At 47.3% G+C, this 18,529-nt stretch overlaps 2 protein-coding genes across 2 annotated transcripts in view; both read right to left on the minus strand.

Annotated features, from left to right (window-relative positions):
- Ccdc86 (coiled-coil domain containing 86) overlaps nucleotides 1-3,017 on the minus strand; it is a 7,290-nt gene extending 4,273 nt beyond the window's left edge. Inside the window, exon 1 of the mRNA XM_031389741.1 lies at nucleotides 2,210-3,017. Coding sequence (XP_031245601.1) covers nucleotides 2,210-2,925 — 716 coding nt within the window. The 5' untranslated portion in view covers nucleotides 2,926-3,017. The remainder of the gene's footprint in view (nucleotides 1-2,209) is intronic.
- A 14,144-nt stretch (nucleotides 3,018-17,161) lies between these two features.
- The window catches only part of Ms4a10 (membrane spanning 4-domains A10), a 6,258-nt gene continuing 4,890 nt past the window's right edge, over nucleotides 17,162-18,529 (minus strand). The window contains exons 6-7 of the mRNA XM_031384731.1: nucleotides 17,994-18,084; nucleotides 17,162-17,199 (exon numbers count right to left, since the gene is read on the minus strand). Of these exons, the coding sequence (XP_031240591.1) occupies nucleotides 17,195-17,199; nucleotides 17,994-18,084 (96 nt within the window). The 3' untranslated portion in view covers nucleotides 17,162-17,194. The remainder of the gene's footprint in view (nucleotides 17,200-17,993; nucleotides 18,085-18,529) is intronic.

The raw sequence follows: 18,529 nt of genomic DNA on the forward strand, positions 1-18,529 counted from the left end.
CCCCCCCCCACCTGCTGAGTCTGCTGGGTGTCCCATGGGCCTGTTCTTTCCCCCATTTTATTCCCAAAACTCTAATGCTCCTCAGCAGATCCTTTCACAGTGCCCCTTCTGCTTCCCACACTCCAACCCTGACCGCTGTAGGAGTCCTATTTACCTGCCTGTTATAGGGTATCTTGAGGCAACCCTGTCTCCGAAGGCCTTGGTGCATGCTGGGCAGTCTGTTGCTGACCAGACAAAGGTCAATACTGTATTTCTGGAACTTGGCACCATGTTTAGTCATAGGCATCCTGGTTCTGTCCCCTTCCCACTGTATGGTAGCTTCTGATACCATACAGAGGAGCATGTGCTTCTCTCCTGCCAAGTCCCCAAGCTTGCTCAAGACCCAGTGTCTAAAAACAGAGCAGTGGGAGCCTTGTGGACTTCCATTCTACTCTTAAAAAACTGAGATTTGAGAATCCTGAAGGGACAGGATGATGGAAGCCTGGAGAAGCCAGAGCCATAAGACATGATGCTGTCTTTTTAGAGCATCAGTGACAACATGGAAATGATAGGACAGGTGTCCTTCCATGGACACTTCTTCTGTCCTGGAAGGTAATTACTATGTATAGGTTGCTGTAGCACTTGATTTGTGGTTCATGTTAAGAAAACTCATAGAATATTTCATTTTAGGGCTGGTGAGATGGCTCAGCAGGTAAGAGCACCGATTGCTCTTCTGAAGGTCGTAAGTTCAAATCCCAGCAACCACATGGTGGCTCACAACCACCTGTAATGAAATCTGACACCCTCTTCTGTGTACTCATTTGTGATAATAAATAACTTAAAAAAAAAAAGAATATTTCATTTTATAAAGTTAATGTAAATAATTGCATGTGGCTGGTGGCTACAGTACTGAGGCAGAGTTGATGTTCAGCACTAGTTACTGGAGATGGAAGGCAGGCCTGGATGTCTGGTCCTGAGCCCTGGGCAAGGAAGTCTCTCAGCCACAGCGCCCTTCCTTCTGTGTGCAGGTGACAGTGCAGAGGGGTAACAGCTGAGAGCCTGGCTGGCTGATTACCGTGGCCATCAGTGGCCTGGGACAGGGGAAAGGAGCAGCTCCAAAGTCTCTCTGACTGGTGCCTTTCTCTTTAAGCTTCACTTTCTTCTATTTAATGGGTATGCTTAGGGGAGGGGTTATACCCAGCACCTAGCGATAACAAAGTGACTTCTGTAAAGAGCCTACACAAAGCCTGGCACAGTCCCCTGTCATTTTCTTAAAATCTCTGGTGCCTTGTTCCCTTACTGTTACAAGTTCTTGTCTCTGGCCAATAGCTGAAATTTCACCTGAACTCTACTTCTCCTCCAGAGCTTAATTTCAACTGAACACCACTTCTCTTTCCCTGCTGCCTAAATGATGCCCTCTACATATATGAGCCTCCTCATTTCTTTACTGAAAAATATAAACTGAGCACTACCATGCCCCAGCAGGAAAGGACAAGACCTCATGTCTTTTTTTTCCTTTTCTTCCTTTTTTGGTTTTTCAAGACGGTTTCTCTGTGTAGTCCTGGCTGTCCTGAACTCACTCTGTAGAATCTGCCTCCCAAGTGCTGGGATTAAAGGTGTGCACCACCACTACCCGTTTTTTTGTTTTTTGTTTTTAAGCTGGTCAACAGAAACATGTTAATGGGATCCCCTCACATGCTTTGCAATCAAATCTACATTCCTATTCCGCGTCTCAATTAGCCTTGGATTCCTTCAGATGTACATCAATACTAGTAACACCTGCTCCAAAGGGTAGATGAAGATTAAATGTGATTACATGTGCTAGTGGCTATGAAAGACTTTCTCTTTGGCCTTCCCAGTGTCCCATATAACATAACCAGTGTCCCATGATACATTTTATCAAAGACAACAGCTAGCAGACAACAGTGGAAAGGACCTCACTATGTTCATATAGCAGAAGCAGGCATATCTCTGTGAATTTCAGGACGGCCAGTGCTACACAGTGAGACCCCGCCTCATAATAAAAAGGGATGGAAAGGAGGTTCAAAACACTGCCTAGGGCAGACATTAAAGAAATGACCATATCGAGGATCTCCCTCCCCAACCTTAGGGCATTTTGACATTAAGATCCTGTTAATTTCACTCGGGTGACCTTTTCCAACCCTAGGACTGCATTCAGGCGAAGGCAAGGTCCAAATGTACGAAGAAGCCCATGGTACCCCTACTTTACCTCTTCTTGGAGCGGTCTTTCCACACACGCCCGGATTTGGGCTTCCCTTTCGGAATTACAGGGAGCTCCTCCTTCTCCTTCAATTTCTTGGACGCTGGGGCCTGGGGAGAAGCTATAACTCGCTTCTTCAGGTTGAGACTTTCTGTTACTGTCTCTCCAGCCGGAGGCAGCTTGCTTGGCTCCAACTGGCGCTCCGGGGAGCTAGGTGCCTGGAATGTCAGCTCCTGTGCTGGCTGAGAGGGCTCGGGACCCGGTGCTTGCTGGCCTAGGCAAGGCTCGGGGGATCTTGGGGTTACCTCGTCTTTAGCGTGGGCCTCCTCAGAGTCCAGTTCTCCCGGTGTGGGAGATAATTTGAATGGCTGCTCTCGTTGTGGGAATTCCGGACTCGACTCTGTCTGTCCTGCAGGTGACTCCAGGCCCAGATCTTGATGAGGTTGAAGGGACCCAGGGTGAGGCTCTGGCTGCATTTGTGCGGACCCAAAGCTTGCTTCCTCTCTAGGACAGGGTGATCCAGGGCTAGTTTCCGGCTGAGGATGGGGAATCGCAAGGCCCAGTGGTGGAACTCTCGGAGACGTGGGCTCTCTGGTTTCTTCTGGGTTCGACTTGAAACCTACAAGAGCCCGTCTCGCCCGAGAGACTTCGGGGTCAGGAAGGTTCTCTACAGACAGAGGTTTTAGGCCTTCCAGCCGCCGGCTGCGCCTCAGCGGCGTATCCATGGCTCACGTGTAGCCTCTGTAGCCTTCGGAACCGTCGGCGCCCTCATATGACGTCAGGCTCGCCCATTTCCGTGCCGGGCAGGAAGCGCACTTGCGGCAGAGTGAAGGGTGCACAGGACGTCTGCCGAGAGGAGCAGGGCTTAGTAGGCGCATGCGTGTTGTGCATGAGCTCAGTCTTAGTACTGAGTCTGGTTGCTGGGTTTCCGCGATGCGTTCTTTTGCAAACTGCGAGTTCTGGGTGCAAGAGAAGCGGGATGAGGTGGGGTATACTCTTTCTTTTTTTTTTTTTTTCCTGAGAGAAGAGGTTAGCAAAAGGGCGGAGGGAGTCTGTAGGCAGAGCCGAATGAGCATGTTAACTTACTCTGGAACAGATGCTGGGCCCGCAAATGTCGCGCTTTCTTTTGTTTTTAGCTTCTGTAACACAGTAGCTTTGCTCAGTGTAGCAAAGGAGGAGGTCTGGGGGTCTGCGTGAACGGGAAATCTTCAATTTTTGAGTTGTCTTAAACGTTCTCATCCTTGCCACCTCTCTCTTCCCTACTGCTGTGCCCAGGTATGCAGCAGGTGGTTCTCTACTTTGAACAGTTTCAGTTAATCAGCGAAATGTCAGGTCTGTGACCCAGAAAACCTTGACTGCTTGTTGTCAATGTTGGGGGTCACAACCTGTGCCCGAAGTCAGGTCTGGCTACCTCATCCTCAATGAGCCAATTGAAAGAACCAAATTAAAATTGGAAACCTTTAGAAAAAAGAGATTTACTCAATTTGTCATACTAGGAAGAGGGGCAAAGAGATTCTGTGAATCACTCAAATTCGACCTTAGGATTGTAAAGTTAGATAAAAAATTTAGAAAGCCGGGCAGTGGTGGCGCACACCTTTAATCCCAGCACTTGGGAGGCAGAGGCAGGTGGATTTCTGAGTTTGAGGCCAGCCTGGTCTACAGAGTGAGTTCCAGGACAACCGGGCTACACAGAGAAACCCTGTATCGAAAAGCCAAAACAAAAACAAAAACAAAAACAAAAACAAAAACAAACAAACAAAAAAACCATTAGGTAGAGGGGGAAGGATACATCTGAGTAGTCCTTATCAAGGTATGACTCTGCCCACCATTGACCCATTATTATCTGGGTTTTAGTCTCATCCTGTAAGAGGTATGACAAGTTTTTAGAACTCTGAAATCTCTTTCCGGGAGACAAGTTTCCCCTCTTGCTGGTACCTTTTTCTTCTCCCAGCATGAGAATTCTGGGGAAATTTCCATTTCTTTGGAGTCCACTGTCTGATTGATTGTCTCCTTAGAATACCTTCTTTTCTGTCAGGATGGTTTCTTGCTGACCCAGGAGGAGGCAGGCACGAGGAAGACCCAGAAAAAAAGTTCCTGCTGGGTAGAAAGCACCATTCTTGGACACACCCCCTAGGCACTGCCACACACTGTCTCAGATGCTGACTGATGGAGTCAACTTGAGTCCACCCTTAGTGGTAGGGAGTAAATAGCACAGCTTCTGTGTTGTCACTAGAAACAGTTGCACCCTGGTGTTGTAATTATATGTCAGTTCCTGCCTCCCTGGTATGGGCTCAGAGCCCTCATGTTCCTGATTGAAGAGGAGCTGCAAGGACTTGTAGTTAGGCACCAACTCTCCCAGTTCTTTCAGCTTCTCAGTTCTCAGAGGAGTAGGTTCTGTTTGGTTACTTAAATTCCTGCCTCTGCTTGACTGAGCCAACTACTCAAAGCCACAATATGGGGTGTCCAGGGCTCTGGAGGGGATGATATGCCTCCACTCCTGCTCCAGGCTGCCTCAGCCCCAGCCCTCTTCCTGGTTCTTAGCTCTATCTGGAGGGATCACTCGCAGTGTTGATCAGAGCACATCCTGGGTCTACTTAAAATAAGTCAGGTCTAATTTTGTGTCTCTTCCAGGGTAGTGTGTGTGTAAGAGAGAGCAATGTTGGACAGAAGACTTTCGATGTGTCTCTAATACCTGCGCAAGTTTCCACTTGAGCCCAGCCTACCTTTATTCTTGTATGCACAGGTCAGGGGAGGCTCCTGAAAATTTCAGAGTAGATAGCTTTCTTCTTGAGTTTTGTCTAATAGGAGGATAAGAAAGGGCTTTTGTGCCCCTCCCCGCAAGAGACCTCAGCAGGATTCAGTCCCAGGCTCTTGTGAAGGTAATCTGGTAATTCATGTGCCCTCACCCATTTCCCTGGCTCACTTTCCCATTCACTTATTGTTGCTTCTAGGGAAGGGGGGCACTTTGTAAACATCGTTTGCACATAAATCCTCATTTTAAGAGTTGGCTCTTGGTAGCTATCAAAAGATCTTCAGGACCTTGAATCTCCTGGCAGAACAGTGAGATTCGGGAGACTAATAAAGGTCTGTCTGTTTCTTTGTGTATGTCTGTCTGGGCTTGTCTTTCAAACTCCTAGTGTGTTCGTGTGTGTGTGTGTGTGTGTGTGTGTGTGTGTGTGTGTGTGTCTGTCTGTCTGTCTGTCTATCTGTCTGTCTGATCTGTGGGTACTTACCTCTGCCAAGGCAAGGTGAGAGAGTACCCGGCTGACTGTCCTTGTCTCTTGACTCAAGCATGCACATCACTGTGTGCTCTTGCTTGTATAAGTTACATGGGCCCGTCTGTGCATGCCTGTGCACCTCTATGTGTGCATCTGTCAGTGCAGACCATTGTACTAGTACTAGGGTTGACAACCATCTTCCTGGCTTGGTATTCCAGGGGACTAAAGGAACTCCAGGAGACCCCTGGTAGGCAACACGTGGTATAGTTAGTGCTGGGGATTTAAAAACTCAACCATGCTGCCCTGATAGGGTGATTGAAGCCTTGGAGAGTATCTGACCCATATCATGGACCCATCCGTAGGCACTGGTTTCCTCCAGTCAGCAGATCTTAGGTTACATAAATAAACCAGGTCTTGCCCAGTCAGCACTTCATGGCATGTGTGAAACTCAGCCCCTCCAGTGCATAGACCAGGGGCAGTCAGGGACAGCAGTGTATGCAGGAGGGGCAGTTGCCAGGCAACTAAACCTTCCATCTCTGTGACTAATCCTGGCTCACAGTGTCACTCACTGCCTGGCTTTGGCCAACTGCTTTATCCTTTCTGTGTCTTGGTTACCTTCTGGGGAACAGGAAGATTTCCTATGAAAAGCTGAGGCTTCAGAGTCAGAGTGACCAGGCGTGACTCCCACCTCTACTTTATTTGCTGCACGACTGACAGCAGTACCCAAGCCTCTCTGTGCTTCAGTTTCTTTATTAATAAAATGAGTCACAAGAACTGCACAACTGCCTCCGGGGGTTGTGCAGAGTAAACGCAGCTGCACAGTACATACCCAGCAGCTGGCTTCTCTGCTGCTCACGGATGCTTACATATTCACAAACAGGTTTCCTATAGCTTTTCTAGAATCCTCTTCTAGTCAGGCTGACATCTCCCATCTCTCCAACTGTCCCCCAGTTCTCCAAAGGCCTCCCTTACCCCCCCCCCCAGCACCATGGATCCATCATTTTTCTGCTCCACAGTTCCCAGTAGTATGGCCAGCTCCCCATGCTCTTCCTGGCACTAAGCCACCATGTGAGCCTCCAGAGGAAAATGTCCAAGGAGCTCCAGCTGTCTCCTGGTATTATTTTAGATACTATAAGTTTTCCTCCCCTCTCCTCTCCTTCCCTCTCCTTTCCTCCCTGTTCCTGCTTTCACATTCTCTGTTTTTCTCCTCCCTTCTCCCCCCTCCTTGAAGCCATCTTGGTTAGCCTGGAACTCATGGCAATCCACTTATCTTATCCTCCTCTTGAGTAGGTGCTACAGATGTGAGACATCATGCCTGGGCTAGTAGAGGACCTCTATTGAGTTGTTTTGGGGTCTAGCTCCTTTAACGTAACCCTTTCTCTACCTCCTGTTTGGCCAGTGTGCACAGCTGTTTTCAGGTGTATGCTGTGAATTGTTTCCACAGAGTACAAGGACCAGGACAGGGGCCAGCTCTTACTGAGAGCTCTTATCTTAGCCCCCATCCCTTTGATTCATGAGATGGGGAAGGAGGGACTGCGTGGGAGGAGAAGCGCTGGACCGTTCAGTTGCAGCACTCACAGGGGTCTGGGAAGCTGCTGGGTTAGGGAAGGGTCACTCCAAAGCTCTCTGGTACCCGATGCTCAGGTGGAGAACAGAGCTTATCTCCAGATCTTCTCAAAGCATCTGCAGGTTTTGCTGAAACAAGAAGGGGCACTGCTGCCATCCCTTGGTCTGCAGAAGGTAGAGAGGGTGGTGTGTGTATGGGTGTGTGTGTGTGTGTGTGTGTGTGTGTGTGTGTGTGTGTGGTGAGGGAGTCTTTAAGCATGCTCCCTGACCTGAACAGGTCAGAGAAGGGGTTAGAAGTGACCTGAGCAGGTGGAAGAAGGGACTCTAAGAATGTGGACATTTCATAGCCATCCCACCCTCTCTTTGCTGTATCTGACAACAAAGTTTCTCCATGAGAATCAGTCAAACTCAAGGTGTGTCCAAGCCTTAGATGTTAGGATTTGGTATGGGGCTTGGGTTTCTAGCAAACTCTCAGGTGCTGCTGCTGCTGGTAGGGATGCAGATAGTGTGGTGGCGCTGGTGCTGCTGGTTCACAGACCATACCCTGAGGATCAGTGTACCTGAGAAAGGGGTAAAGGAACCCCTGAAGAGCCTGCCTTCTTTCCTTCCACACAATGCAGAGGTTGCATTCAGTAACACCCTATCATTCACCAAGAACTGATTATTTCCCCTGTGCCTGATACTAGAAACAACCAGGGGAACAGGCAGCCATGGTCCCTGCCTTGGAGGCACTTACATTACTTTGGGGATCCCCTGGAGAACACATTCTGAAAGCCCTGAAGTCCTTTGAGCAGAAATGAGCAGGGGAGGTAATGACATCTCAGAGAGGCCATAAGGCTTGCTGACAGTCCGCTCAGGGGTGACTTTAAACCACACTCCCCAGCTTGAGATCTTGCCCTATCACCTAACTAGGAGGGGTGGGAGACACCAGCAGAAGTGCGTGGGGCTTGAACAGGACAGTGACAGATCCTGTACATGTTACCAGAGGGTGTCAGCTAGGGCTTGTGTGTAAAAGGAGCTCATCAGAAAGATGGGTAAGGCTGGGCAGTGGTGGTGCATGCCTTTAATCCCAGCACTTGGGAGGCAGATTTCTGAGTTCAAGACCAGCCTGGTCTATAGAGTGAGTTCCAGGGTTCCAGGACAGCCAGGGCTATACAGAGAAACCATGTCTCAAAAAACAAAAACAAAAACAAAAAACAAAAAACAAAAAACAAAAAACAAAAAAAAAAAACAAAAAAAAGAAAGAAAGAAAGAAAGAAAGAGAGAAAGAGAGAAAGACAGATAAATGTATCCCAGCATTGTACACATACTCAGTTCTCAGGATCTGGTCAATGACAGCGTTTCAGAGTAAGTCCTTGACAGAGTTTTAGACTAAGCCCTTTCCTTCTGTTTACTAGCCTACCCTCATTTCCTTCGCATCTGGCTTCTTGATGCTCTGTTTTCTTCACTGTGATAAGCCACTCCAGCAGTGGTTGTTCCTCTCAGTCAGTGTGGTGGCCACATCTCCACAACAACCCTTGGATATGCTGTCTTTTTTGTGATGCTGGGGATGGTACTCAGGGTTTCACACATGCTAAACAAGGATTGGAACACTGAGCCATACCCCCAGCCTTTGGAGATATTGACTTGGTGACCAAGAAAGAACAAAGTATGAGCTTCCTTTTCTGAACCACAGATTAAACCAGTCCCTGGTTTAGTGGAGGAGAATCTCAGTTCTTCATTGCAGTAGCTCAGACCAGCCCCAGATCTCAGCCAGATGGCCTATCCAACCTCAGGTGAATGAATCTAATCTCTCTAAGTCAACAAACTATTTTTTTCTGCTTCCATGGAGCCTCCAAATGTCTAACGTTACCGTAGGAACAGGGCTGCTTGTGGGATGCACAGGATCACTGGGCATGGCCTGAGATTACCACCATCCTATTGTTTACTTACATCAAGAACTGACTGACTGTCTGTTTGTCTTGTGATCATAATTCTGCATCTCAGATGCTCTGACTCACTCTACTGAAGGAGTGTCATAGAAACAGACAGATTGTTTCCTCCACAAACCCCATTTATCTGCAGGTTAAAAGGCATGCTGCTAACAGGATGGTTAGCAATATTGATAATGCACTTTACTTCAGGAGATTAGAAAGTCATAGCAACATTTAAGTGCCGGTAGTTTAAGCCATCAAGATTCTGTCCAGAGTAGCTAGCATACAAGGGTGGTGCTTGCAGGTCTTGTCTGAGTCTCTAGGTAATCTTGTTTTTCAGAGGTGCAGGGATAGAAGCTGGTCAGTGGTCCAGCGAGGGTTTGAATCCAGAGCTCTGCTTCTAAAACACATGTGATTTTTACCCACACCTTTCTGCCTTTGTGTACTTTATCTAAAGCTTGAGTAAGTTCCCATTGTAGCCTGGTCTGACTCTGTTCTTTCTAAATAAGCCAGAAGTTACAGGTCTTTAAAAGTGTCTCTCATCTGTGCGTGGTGGTATATGCTTGCAATTCCAGCACTCAGGATATGGGGGTGGGAGCATCAAGGGGATCAGGGGTGGAGATCAGCTTGGATATAAAGCAAAATAAGTTAATTAAAATAAATCAAAATAATGAAAACAAAACTAAAGCAGGCTTCTTGTGGAGATAAAGGACAGATTAATCAGAGTGATATTTTCTGTTCTATACATCTCAACATAAAACAGTGCTCAGATGTTATCCTTTTCTGCTTGTGTGGTTTTAGCTCTCTGCTTTTGAAATGACTCTGCACAAATCTAGACAGACTTTCTTGGAAAGACGTTAAGGACCGGGATTTCCAAAGCTGGCCCGAGTGACGTCTCCCATCCATGTTATCTTCTTACTGTGTCACCTGGACCACCCCTTGTTCTTCAGACATATTCTCGAGGATAGCCCCCAGCTAATGGAACTACGCAACAGGGTTGTTATGCATTTCTAAGGTTGGATCATGGAGGGCTGAGTACTTCTGCTTGGCTCTCATGGGATGATGGCTCTTGGAACTCAGCCTGCGTGTTGTGAGGAAGTACAAACCACCTTATGTGGAGAGAGTGCCTGGAGCTGTCTTTGGTAGCCCAGCCAATCTGCCAAAACCCTTATCACCTAGCAAGTGGGAAAGGATTTGCTTCTGTCATGATTCTATCCCCAATTCACTGGTTCAATCTTAACTTTGAGCCTGGGACCAAATCATGAAACAGAGATATTTCTCCCTGTCCATATCTGTCCTGCCAAACTCATCAACAGTTATTTTTACACTACTAAGTCTTGGGATGGCTTGTTAAGCAACAATAGTGACTGATATGGAGAGTCCGTTTGTGGCCTTTTGGGGGCACTTTTCCTAGGGAAAGGTGATGGGTAGGGAGTCACCTACACATCACTACATTACTTCATCAGAGGCAGACTGGATGGCAAGCTCTTTCTTAATCCTTGGCCGTATACATTAAGATATTCTACTGACTTTCTTTGTGTGTGTGTGTGTGTGTGTGTGTGTGTGTGTGTGTGTGTGCACATGCATACATGTACATCCTGTAGCCTCAGAGCTTTCTTAGTGTCAGGTTTTCACTGATTAGAATGTCATTTCACTGCATAGTTTTTCATTTTTAATTTTCTTTGTTGCTGTATTCTTCAACCACAAATCAGTATTTGCTATCCTAGCAATTAGTCATAAATAGTAATCAAATAAATGAAAGAAGATGAAATATACATGGGCTGGGGTTAGGGATGTCTGGAAAGATGGTTCAGTGGTTTCAAAAGTGCTTGCTGCTCTTGCAGAGGACCTGGGTTTCCTAGCACCTACATGGTGTGTGCACTACTGGTGTGTGCTAAACAGAAAGAATGAGGGTGATAATTTGTATTAAAGAGGCACTAGCTTTCCCTCTCTTCACTCAACTAAATCAGATATAATTCACAAGTTACCACAAACTTATAATTTCAGAGTATCCCAAAAGCTACTGCTAACACCCAGAGTGAATTAATCAGTAGAGTTGGGTGTGACAGTGGAAGCTGGAGATACCAGCTTGGTGTTCCAGACCCACAATGTTCTACACACCCATACCATTGTGTGTGCAGCCTGTGCAGTATCCTGCTGGGCATGAGTCACAAGTCCTATGGCTAGGCAGGCACTATCTCAGATTCATGGGCATCTTCAGAGGTCTAGGGGAAAGCGAGGTCCTCCTCGAAGGGTCAGGTGCCCGAGTTCAGTGCCCAACGCCACATTACTGGCTGCTGGCCTCCAGGAGAAGACTCTGGGGCTTTCTATTTGTATTCCCAGGGTCTTCAGTGATCATACAACACACTGTCCTAATAGGAACTTCTGTGCTGATGGGGATAAGAGTTATGAGCAAGGTGAGTGACTTTTCCTGGGAGACATGAACAAATGTCTATTTGCCCTAGATAACAAACCATTGACAATGGAAAAAAAAATCCATATAAGTATTGCTTGGTGAACCAGTGAATTTATTGAGGTTGCTTACAGGAGCATGAGTGAGAATCCACTTCTAGGAACGTGGATGACTCCAAGGCAGTTGCATCACCAAAAGCCCACACTAGGGTAGGTGATGACTCATGAAAACCACAGCCCGGGAGCTCCCTGTTCCACTGGAGGTCAGTTCCACAGAAGAATCCTTCACCTAAGTTCTTTCCTGTTTATATTAGCTGGGAAAGGGGCCACTGCCTTTTAGTGTCTGTTTTACAAGGCTTTAAGGCTACTGAATAATCAATGCAAATCCAGACTTAGAGTGCCACCTCGTGTCAGAAATTAGGAAGAACTACAGGTCAGAGAACCTGCCCTAATCAGATTCAGAAATTCATTCTCATGTGCACTGGGTCCTTTTCCGGATGAACAAACATTATTAGATCAGTAGCTGTGCCTTTCTGGGCAAGTCACTTAACCTGCCTGAGGGTGAGCAGTGAAGGGCAAGACTGGACAGGCAAGAAGCCTCCTGGGCTCGTCCTTGAGCTGATAGATGAGCCAGCAAGTAGTACCAGTAACTTAACATTTAGGCAGGAATGTCTCTAGATTTTCCACCCTATGGACCCAGTCAGAAATTTCCATAACATTCACAAAATGACCCCGGAGGCACCATCCGGGAGCCCAGGCCTCATCCAAGCATAGGGATCCTCAATATTGGAGTTTGGAATCTGTTTGTTTGTTATGAGGGCCTGTCCTGTGTTCAGAGGAGTGGTCAGACGTGTGACTGGCTATTCTCTGTTAGAACCCAGACCAGCTACAGTCTCTCTCCTCCCTCAGCTGCCATGAAGAGCTAACAGCCCACACTAAGTACAACCAGCCTGGCAGAAATGAAGATATCCTGAGGAGAAAATGTGGGTTCCTCCAGCTGACTATTAGACTGTTCAAACAGTGGACTCCAAGAAGTGGGATTTCCCTGGAAATCTCTGGCTGGGAGAAGGAAAAGACTCCAGCAGGAGGGAGGGTACTTGTCTCCTAGAAATGACATTTCACGCTTTAAAGTTTGAGTTTTTTCGACGTAAAGATAGGTTCTCACTATGTATCCTGGAACTCACTCTGTAGACCAGGCTGGCCTTAAATTCACAAAGATCAGCCTGCCTCTGCCTCTATGCCTGTCTTTCTTTGGGGTGTGTGTGTGTGTGCACACATTTCTAATAACTTTTTAGATCACTTTGCCCAGACACTGATGTGTCAGAGGTGGACTGGATCACGCCTTGACTGACTGCTTAGATGTGTGTATCCCTGTCCTGGAGATGGACTAGGGGAGGGGGAATGTAAATGGATTTTTGTTCCCCTTCCTAGTGTGGCCACATTGAATAAATCTCCTTTTCTGCTTCTTACTTCTAATTTGGCTATTTTAGTGGGCTACTCAAGTGGCTGGAGAATTGGCTCAGTGGTTGAGAACACCTCGTGCTCTTGTAGAGGACCCAGGTTCTGTCCCCAGCACCTGCATGCACAGTTCACACATACACACATTTTACACATCTTGTTCTTTTTTTTTGTTTTGTTTTGTTTTTGTTTTTGTTTTTTTTTTTTTGGTTTTTCGAGACAGGGTTTCTCTGTGTATCCCTGGCTGTCCTGGAACTCACTCTGTAGACCAGGCTGGCCTTGAACTCAGAAATTCACCCGCCTCTGCCTCCCAAGTGCTGGGATTAAAAAACGTGTGCTACCACTGCCGGGTGACATCTTGTTCTTACATATCTCTTCTGTTCTACATTCCTTGGACTCTAGGAATCCAATCCTGGCAATTTTTGTGCTCACTTTCTTTTATTTATTTATTTTATTTTTTAAGACAGGGTCTCACTATATAGTCTTGGCTAAGTAGAACTCCCTATGTAGACCAGGTTGGTCTCAAACTCACAGACATCTGCCTACCTCTGTCTCCCAAGTGCTGGGATTAGAGGTGTGCACTACCACATCCAGCCTCTTGTGCTTACCCTTGTACTCTCCAGAGCTCCCCTGAGAAGCCACTCACTTCTGTTTCAGAAGTGGTCATGGGTCAGATGAAACTCTGCTGTTTCCAGCTCCATGACTTTCATCGTGTGCCTGTGATGGAGTGCCATCTCTATCTGCATCTACAACCCTTTTCCTCAAACACCCTTGAGGACTAAGAGCGGATGCTGACACCACTGCTCAGTTGCTTCCAATATACATGAACCAGCATCATAAAAGATGCACCAGTGGGGCTCAGTGTCCAACTTGCCAGTAGATTCAAGGTAGACTGGCTTCTCCTCAGTGCTTGTATATTGCTTTTAATCATGGGGAGTGCTCTCATGAGGCTCCTGACTTTCTGACTTCCCCTGTAAACTTGCAGATTGTAAGATGGCAGAATGCTCCTGAGTTCAGGCTCAGGCCTGTGACTGAGTGGAATTTCTGGTCCTTGCACTCTCTTGCAGTGGTTGTATTTGTTACTTTTTGGTTGCTATGGTAAAACACTGACCATGGCAGTTTATAGAAGAAAGACTTTATGTTGGTCTGTGGTTCCAGAGGGATTATAATCCATCATGGAAATGCAGAAAGCATGGCAGTGGGCCTGAACAGGAAGTGGGCATGGCAGGTGGGAACAGGAAGCTGAGAGCTCACATCCTTAGCCAGAGCATGAAGCAGAGCAAGAACTAGATGTGGGAGATTCTTTATTCTCAAAGCCCAGCCCCAGTGATGTACCTCCCCTAGCAAGGCACCCCCATCACCATCTGGGGACCAAGTGCTCAGATGCAGAGCCTATGGAGAGCATTTATCATTCAAACCACTTTTTTTTTTCCAAGACAGGGTTTCTCTGTGTAAAAACTCTGGCTGACCTCGAACTTACTTTGTAGACTGGGCTGGCCTCAAACTCACAGAGATCCACCTGCCTCTGCCTCCCTAGTGCTGGGATTAGAGGCACGTACCTCCAATTGCCTGGCTCAAAAACATTTTTTTAGGGGGTAAAAAGTACTTAGATTGGTTGTCAGAGTGAAACTCAATAAATGTTAGCTAGTGTCTGGAAATAAAAAGCTTAGCATGGGGACGTTTGAAGGCTAGTCCCCTGCTGCTTGCGGTTCTGGTCTCATCACCTACTTCTTCTGCAGCTTTGTGTGACTACGACAGGCTTTTGCTACGTGATCTTGGCATGTCCTTTCTTCTTATACATTCCTACCTGGAGGAAGGCGAGCAGTGCACGGGGATCCAGAGAGTTAGGAGACTCTGGGGGACCCTCCCCGAGTTAGAAAGCAGCACACAGCTGCTGAGCAGAGAGAGGAGTGTCTCCTTGGGAGTGGAGACAAGTTGGAGAGGGAGTGCCAAGGACACAGCTCTGAGTTCTGCCGCTCAGGCTAGGGGCACAGGTGCTTTTGAGTCATTTCTGCAAGCGACCCCAGTGGACCCACTTCTTTAACTCGGGATTCTTTGGTCTGTCATCAATTCCCTGTGTGTCTGGAACACACGGATGGTCAAGGGAAGTCGTCACAGTTCAGGCCCCCAGTTACTCAGAAGACTCGAGTCTGGGTTTTCTTGTGCAGATGTTTGGGATTGTGATCAGATCCATAACAGACAGAGAGGCTCTCTTAGTTAATTAAGACAGGCCTGACTCCGTCTGTGGAAAGGCATAACAAATAGAACCAATGCTCCTGTGCTCTGTAGGAATCTCCTCTCAGTGTTGGACAGTGAAAGGCAGTCTGTTTTCTGGTTGAGTGAGGCTTACTCCGGAGACCTAGTAAAAAATTCTACAAGGGACTGAAGACTGAGCTACATCCCCAGACATTAGGCTGCTAACTCACAGCCTAGGACAGTGCCCCAAGCTCCTGGTATTCTGGCTGTGCTCCACCCCCACAGTCACCTGACTACAGCCAGGTAGGCCCCGCCCCACAGTTACCTGGGAACAGCAAGGTAGCCCAGCCCACTGTAAAAGGAGCTGCTTGACCCTTCCTCTCTCTCTTAAGCTTACTCTTACTCTCACCTCTTGCTCCTCTCCTCCTCTACCCCTTCCAGGCTGCCTCCCCTGCAGACTGCCTGCCCCATAGATGGCCTGGACTTGTTCTGCTGGGGTCTGTAATCTCTTGTGCCCATTCCTTGCATTAAGTCTCAGTATGTATCCCTGAACCCTGATGGGATGAGTTCAATCCTTGGCAGAGGCCTGGGACACTCAAGATAGTTTGCTTTAGACTCAGTGCCAGACATCAAAGCAACATGACCTTGAAGCAAGCTGGGGAGGAAAGTGTTTATGGTACTCTTTCACATTGTAGCCCATCATTGCAGGAAGCCAGAACAGGGACTCAAACAGGGCAGGGGCCTGGAGGCAGGAGCTGATGCAGAGGTCATGGAGGGGTGTTGCTTACTGCCTTGCTCCCCATGGCTTGCTCAGCCTGCTTTCTTATAGAACTCAGGACCACCAGCTCAGGGATGGAATCACCCACAATGGGCTGGGCCCTCCACCATCAATCACTAATTAAGAAAGTACAGGCTTACATACAGCATGACATTATGGAGGCATCTTCTTAATTTAGGTTCCCTTCTCTCAGGTGACGTTAGTTTATGTTAAGTCGACATAAAAGTAGCCAACAGAATCTCAGATCCCTGGAACCTACATAGACACTGGGTGGGTATGGTGGCTCACTTGTAATTCCAGGCTCAGAAGGCAGAGGGAGACATGGGATGCCCAACACAGGCTAGCCAGCAGGGAATAGCCATATTGGCAAGCTCTGGGTTAGAGTGAGAGGTCCTGCCTTCAATGAATGAGGAGGAAGAAAGATGGAGGATAAATCTCAGAGCTCTTCAATGGATCTAGGATGCTTTCTGACATCAATACTCTCCATATGCACATATATACATGTATACCCCCTCATGCCCTGACACATGTAAACATGCATATACACACACATGATCACTGCCTGCCCCCAACCCATCCATCACAATTGGTAGAGCCTGAACTGAAGTGGGAATTGGGCACACAGGTGAAAGGATGTCTTGCTAAAGCAAACACATGAAAGGCTGTTTTCCTGAAGCAGACACAGGTGAAAGGATGTTTTGATATAGCGTACACACGAAAGGATGCTTTGATGAAGGAATACAAATGTGACCCCACAGACAGTGGGAGGCAAGCACTGAGCATTGGCTTGGTTTGCTCCATCTCATCTTTGCTAAAGACACACATGCATTGGTTTGCCTTACATAGCGTTGTTGAGCTCAACTTGTGATAATGCCACCATTGAGAGAAACTCAATGAAACCCAAGAACTGCTCATGAGGTTATTGTGGCAGACTTTGGTGGCCTCATCTTAGGCCAGTTGGTGAGCCTGGTGATTTCTTCAGGATTGAACTACAGCTACCCTGGTGTCTGCCTGCCTAGAGGACTGGTCTGCAGCTGCTGAATCATATTTGGTGTTTGCTATGGAACTGAACTGCTGAGAAAGAAGGTCCGTCTTGCCCCCAGAGAACTATTGCTGAACAGGTCTATTTCCCCCACATCCTAGTAACTTTTCTCTTCCACTACCTCTGCTGGGGGGGTGGGCTAGAGGAGAGACTGAACCCTTATTTAAAGTAGGTTATAACAAACTTATGCCTACACTGGACAGATAGACCTGTAGGCATCCCTTGATGACTCCATGGGAGAGGCCTCTTGGCTCCTCCACTCCACTCCCCTGTGTTTTCATCATACTCTCAGAACACTCCAGTTTCTCTTTACAGTACTTCTGCATTTATTTGTGTGAGTCATGCCTGTGTTGTCACCGGAGTCCAGCTGATGGGAGGTGGGAATGGACTTGGCACTGCAGGAATTCAGCCTTAATCTGTGGATAAGGGAATAACCATTAGGTCTCCATGACCTGCTTCAGTGCTGAGGGAGGAAGCCCATGTTTGGGGCTTTCTCTTAATGTTTCTGGGCTGGCAGTGGGGTTAGAATCTCAGACTGGGAGAAACAATAGGTTTGGGAGCTAGGGAGCTAAGGTGAGAGCTAGACACAAGAGTGAAGAATCTTCTTCCAAGCAGGTAGGACAGGGCTGAGGAGCCGTGGCCAGAGCAATAATAATGTAAGACATGGAAACTAGTTTTGTCCATAAAAGCTTCCTTCTGGGTAACACTCAGTGGTCTACCTCACCCATCTGGGCCTTAGTTTCTCCATCTGTGGCATGAGGTTAAGTGAGATGATTCACCAAGATTCTCTTAACATAGGACTTTGATGAGACTAGAAAGTAGAATTCCAAGTTCAAGGAAGTGTAGCTGAGGTCAGAGTTCAAATCCACATCTTTTTTATAAAAGTCAGGTGAAGAGACCTACTTTGCTTGTTTACCAGCTAGGAAAACTCTCTACCAACCGAACTACATGCCCTTAGGATGTAACAACCCTTTTCTTTAAATGGTACCTCAGGCTCTGAGGTATCTGGGTCTGGGGTGGCCTAGGGGAGGGGACCACCACCTGTCCCTTGGTGGACTGTTTTAGAAACATCACTGTTTGTCCCTTCCCCAGGGGAAACTAGCCCCTGTCTAAGCCAGGGAGAAGGGGCCATGGTGACTTCCTTCCGAAGATTTGTGAAGCCCAGGATGAGAACCCCTTCACCTCTTCTTTTGCTCATGCTATGTGTTACCTTTAGTCACATCTTTATAGGATGGTGGTCCCAGTGATAGACCTTTAAGTTCCATAGGTGTGTCAGGAATGAGTGGGGTGTCATCCTTGTCCTGCAATAGAGAAATCACTGTCCTTATTGGTCTAGAACATGGTATGAGCAGTTCTTTAGGAAGTGTGTTCTGGCAGGGTCACTTTTGGAGTCTCAAGCTCTACATGAGGCTTGATGAGGGAACTTCTAGATGTCTATGTCTTCCCAACACTGATTGAGAAAGATCCACAGGGGTTAGTAAGTGGGGTTTGAGTTCTAGTTCTACTCTAGAAGTCCTATTGACTGTGGGAAGTTGCTCATCCCAACATGAGCTGGTCTGCTCCAGCTTGAGGAGGTGGTGTGATTTCTCTAAGCCTCAGTTTATTTAACTGTGTAGTGGCAAGTACACACCTGCCTGAGAGCAGTTGAAATAAAGCTATGTTTATCTGTGTCATTACGGCTCATACCTATATAATTATATGCAGATTAATGCAGTGCTCCATAGAGGACCCATATCTTTTTTTTTT

This window comes from Mastomys coucha, unplaced genomic scaffold (genome assembly GCF_008632895.1).
Source record: "Mastomys coucha isolate ucsf_1 unplaced genomic scaffold, UCSF_Mcou_1 pScaffold21, whole genome shotgun sequence".
NCBI lineage: Eukaryota > Metazoa > Chordata > Mammalia > Rodentia > Muridae > Mastomys > Mastomys coucha.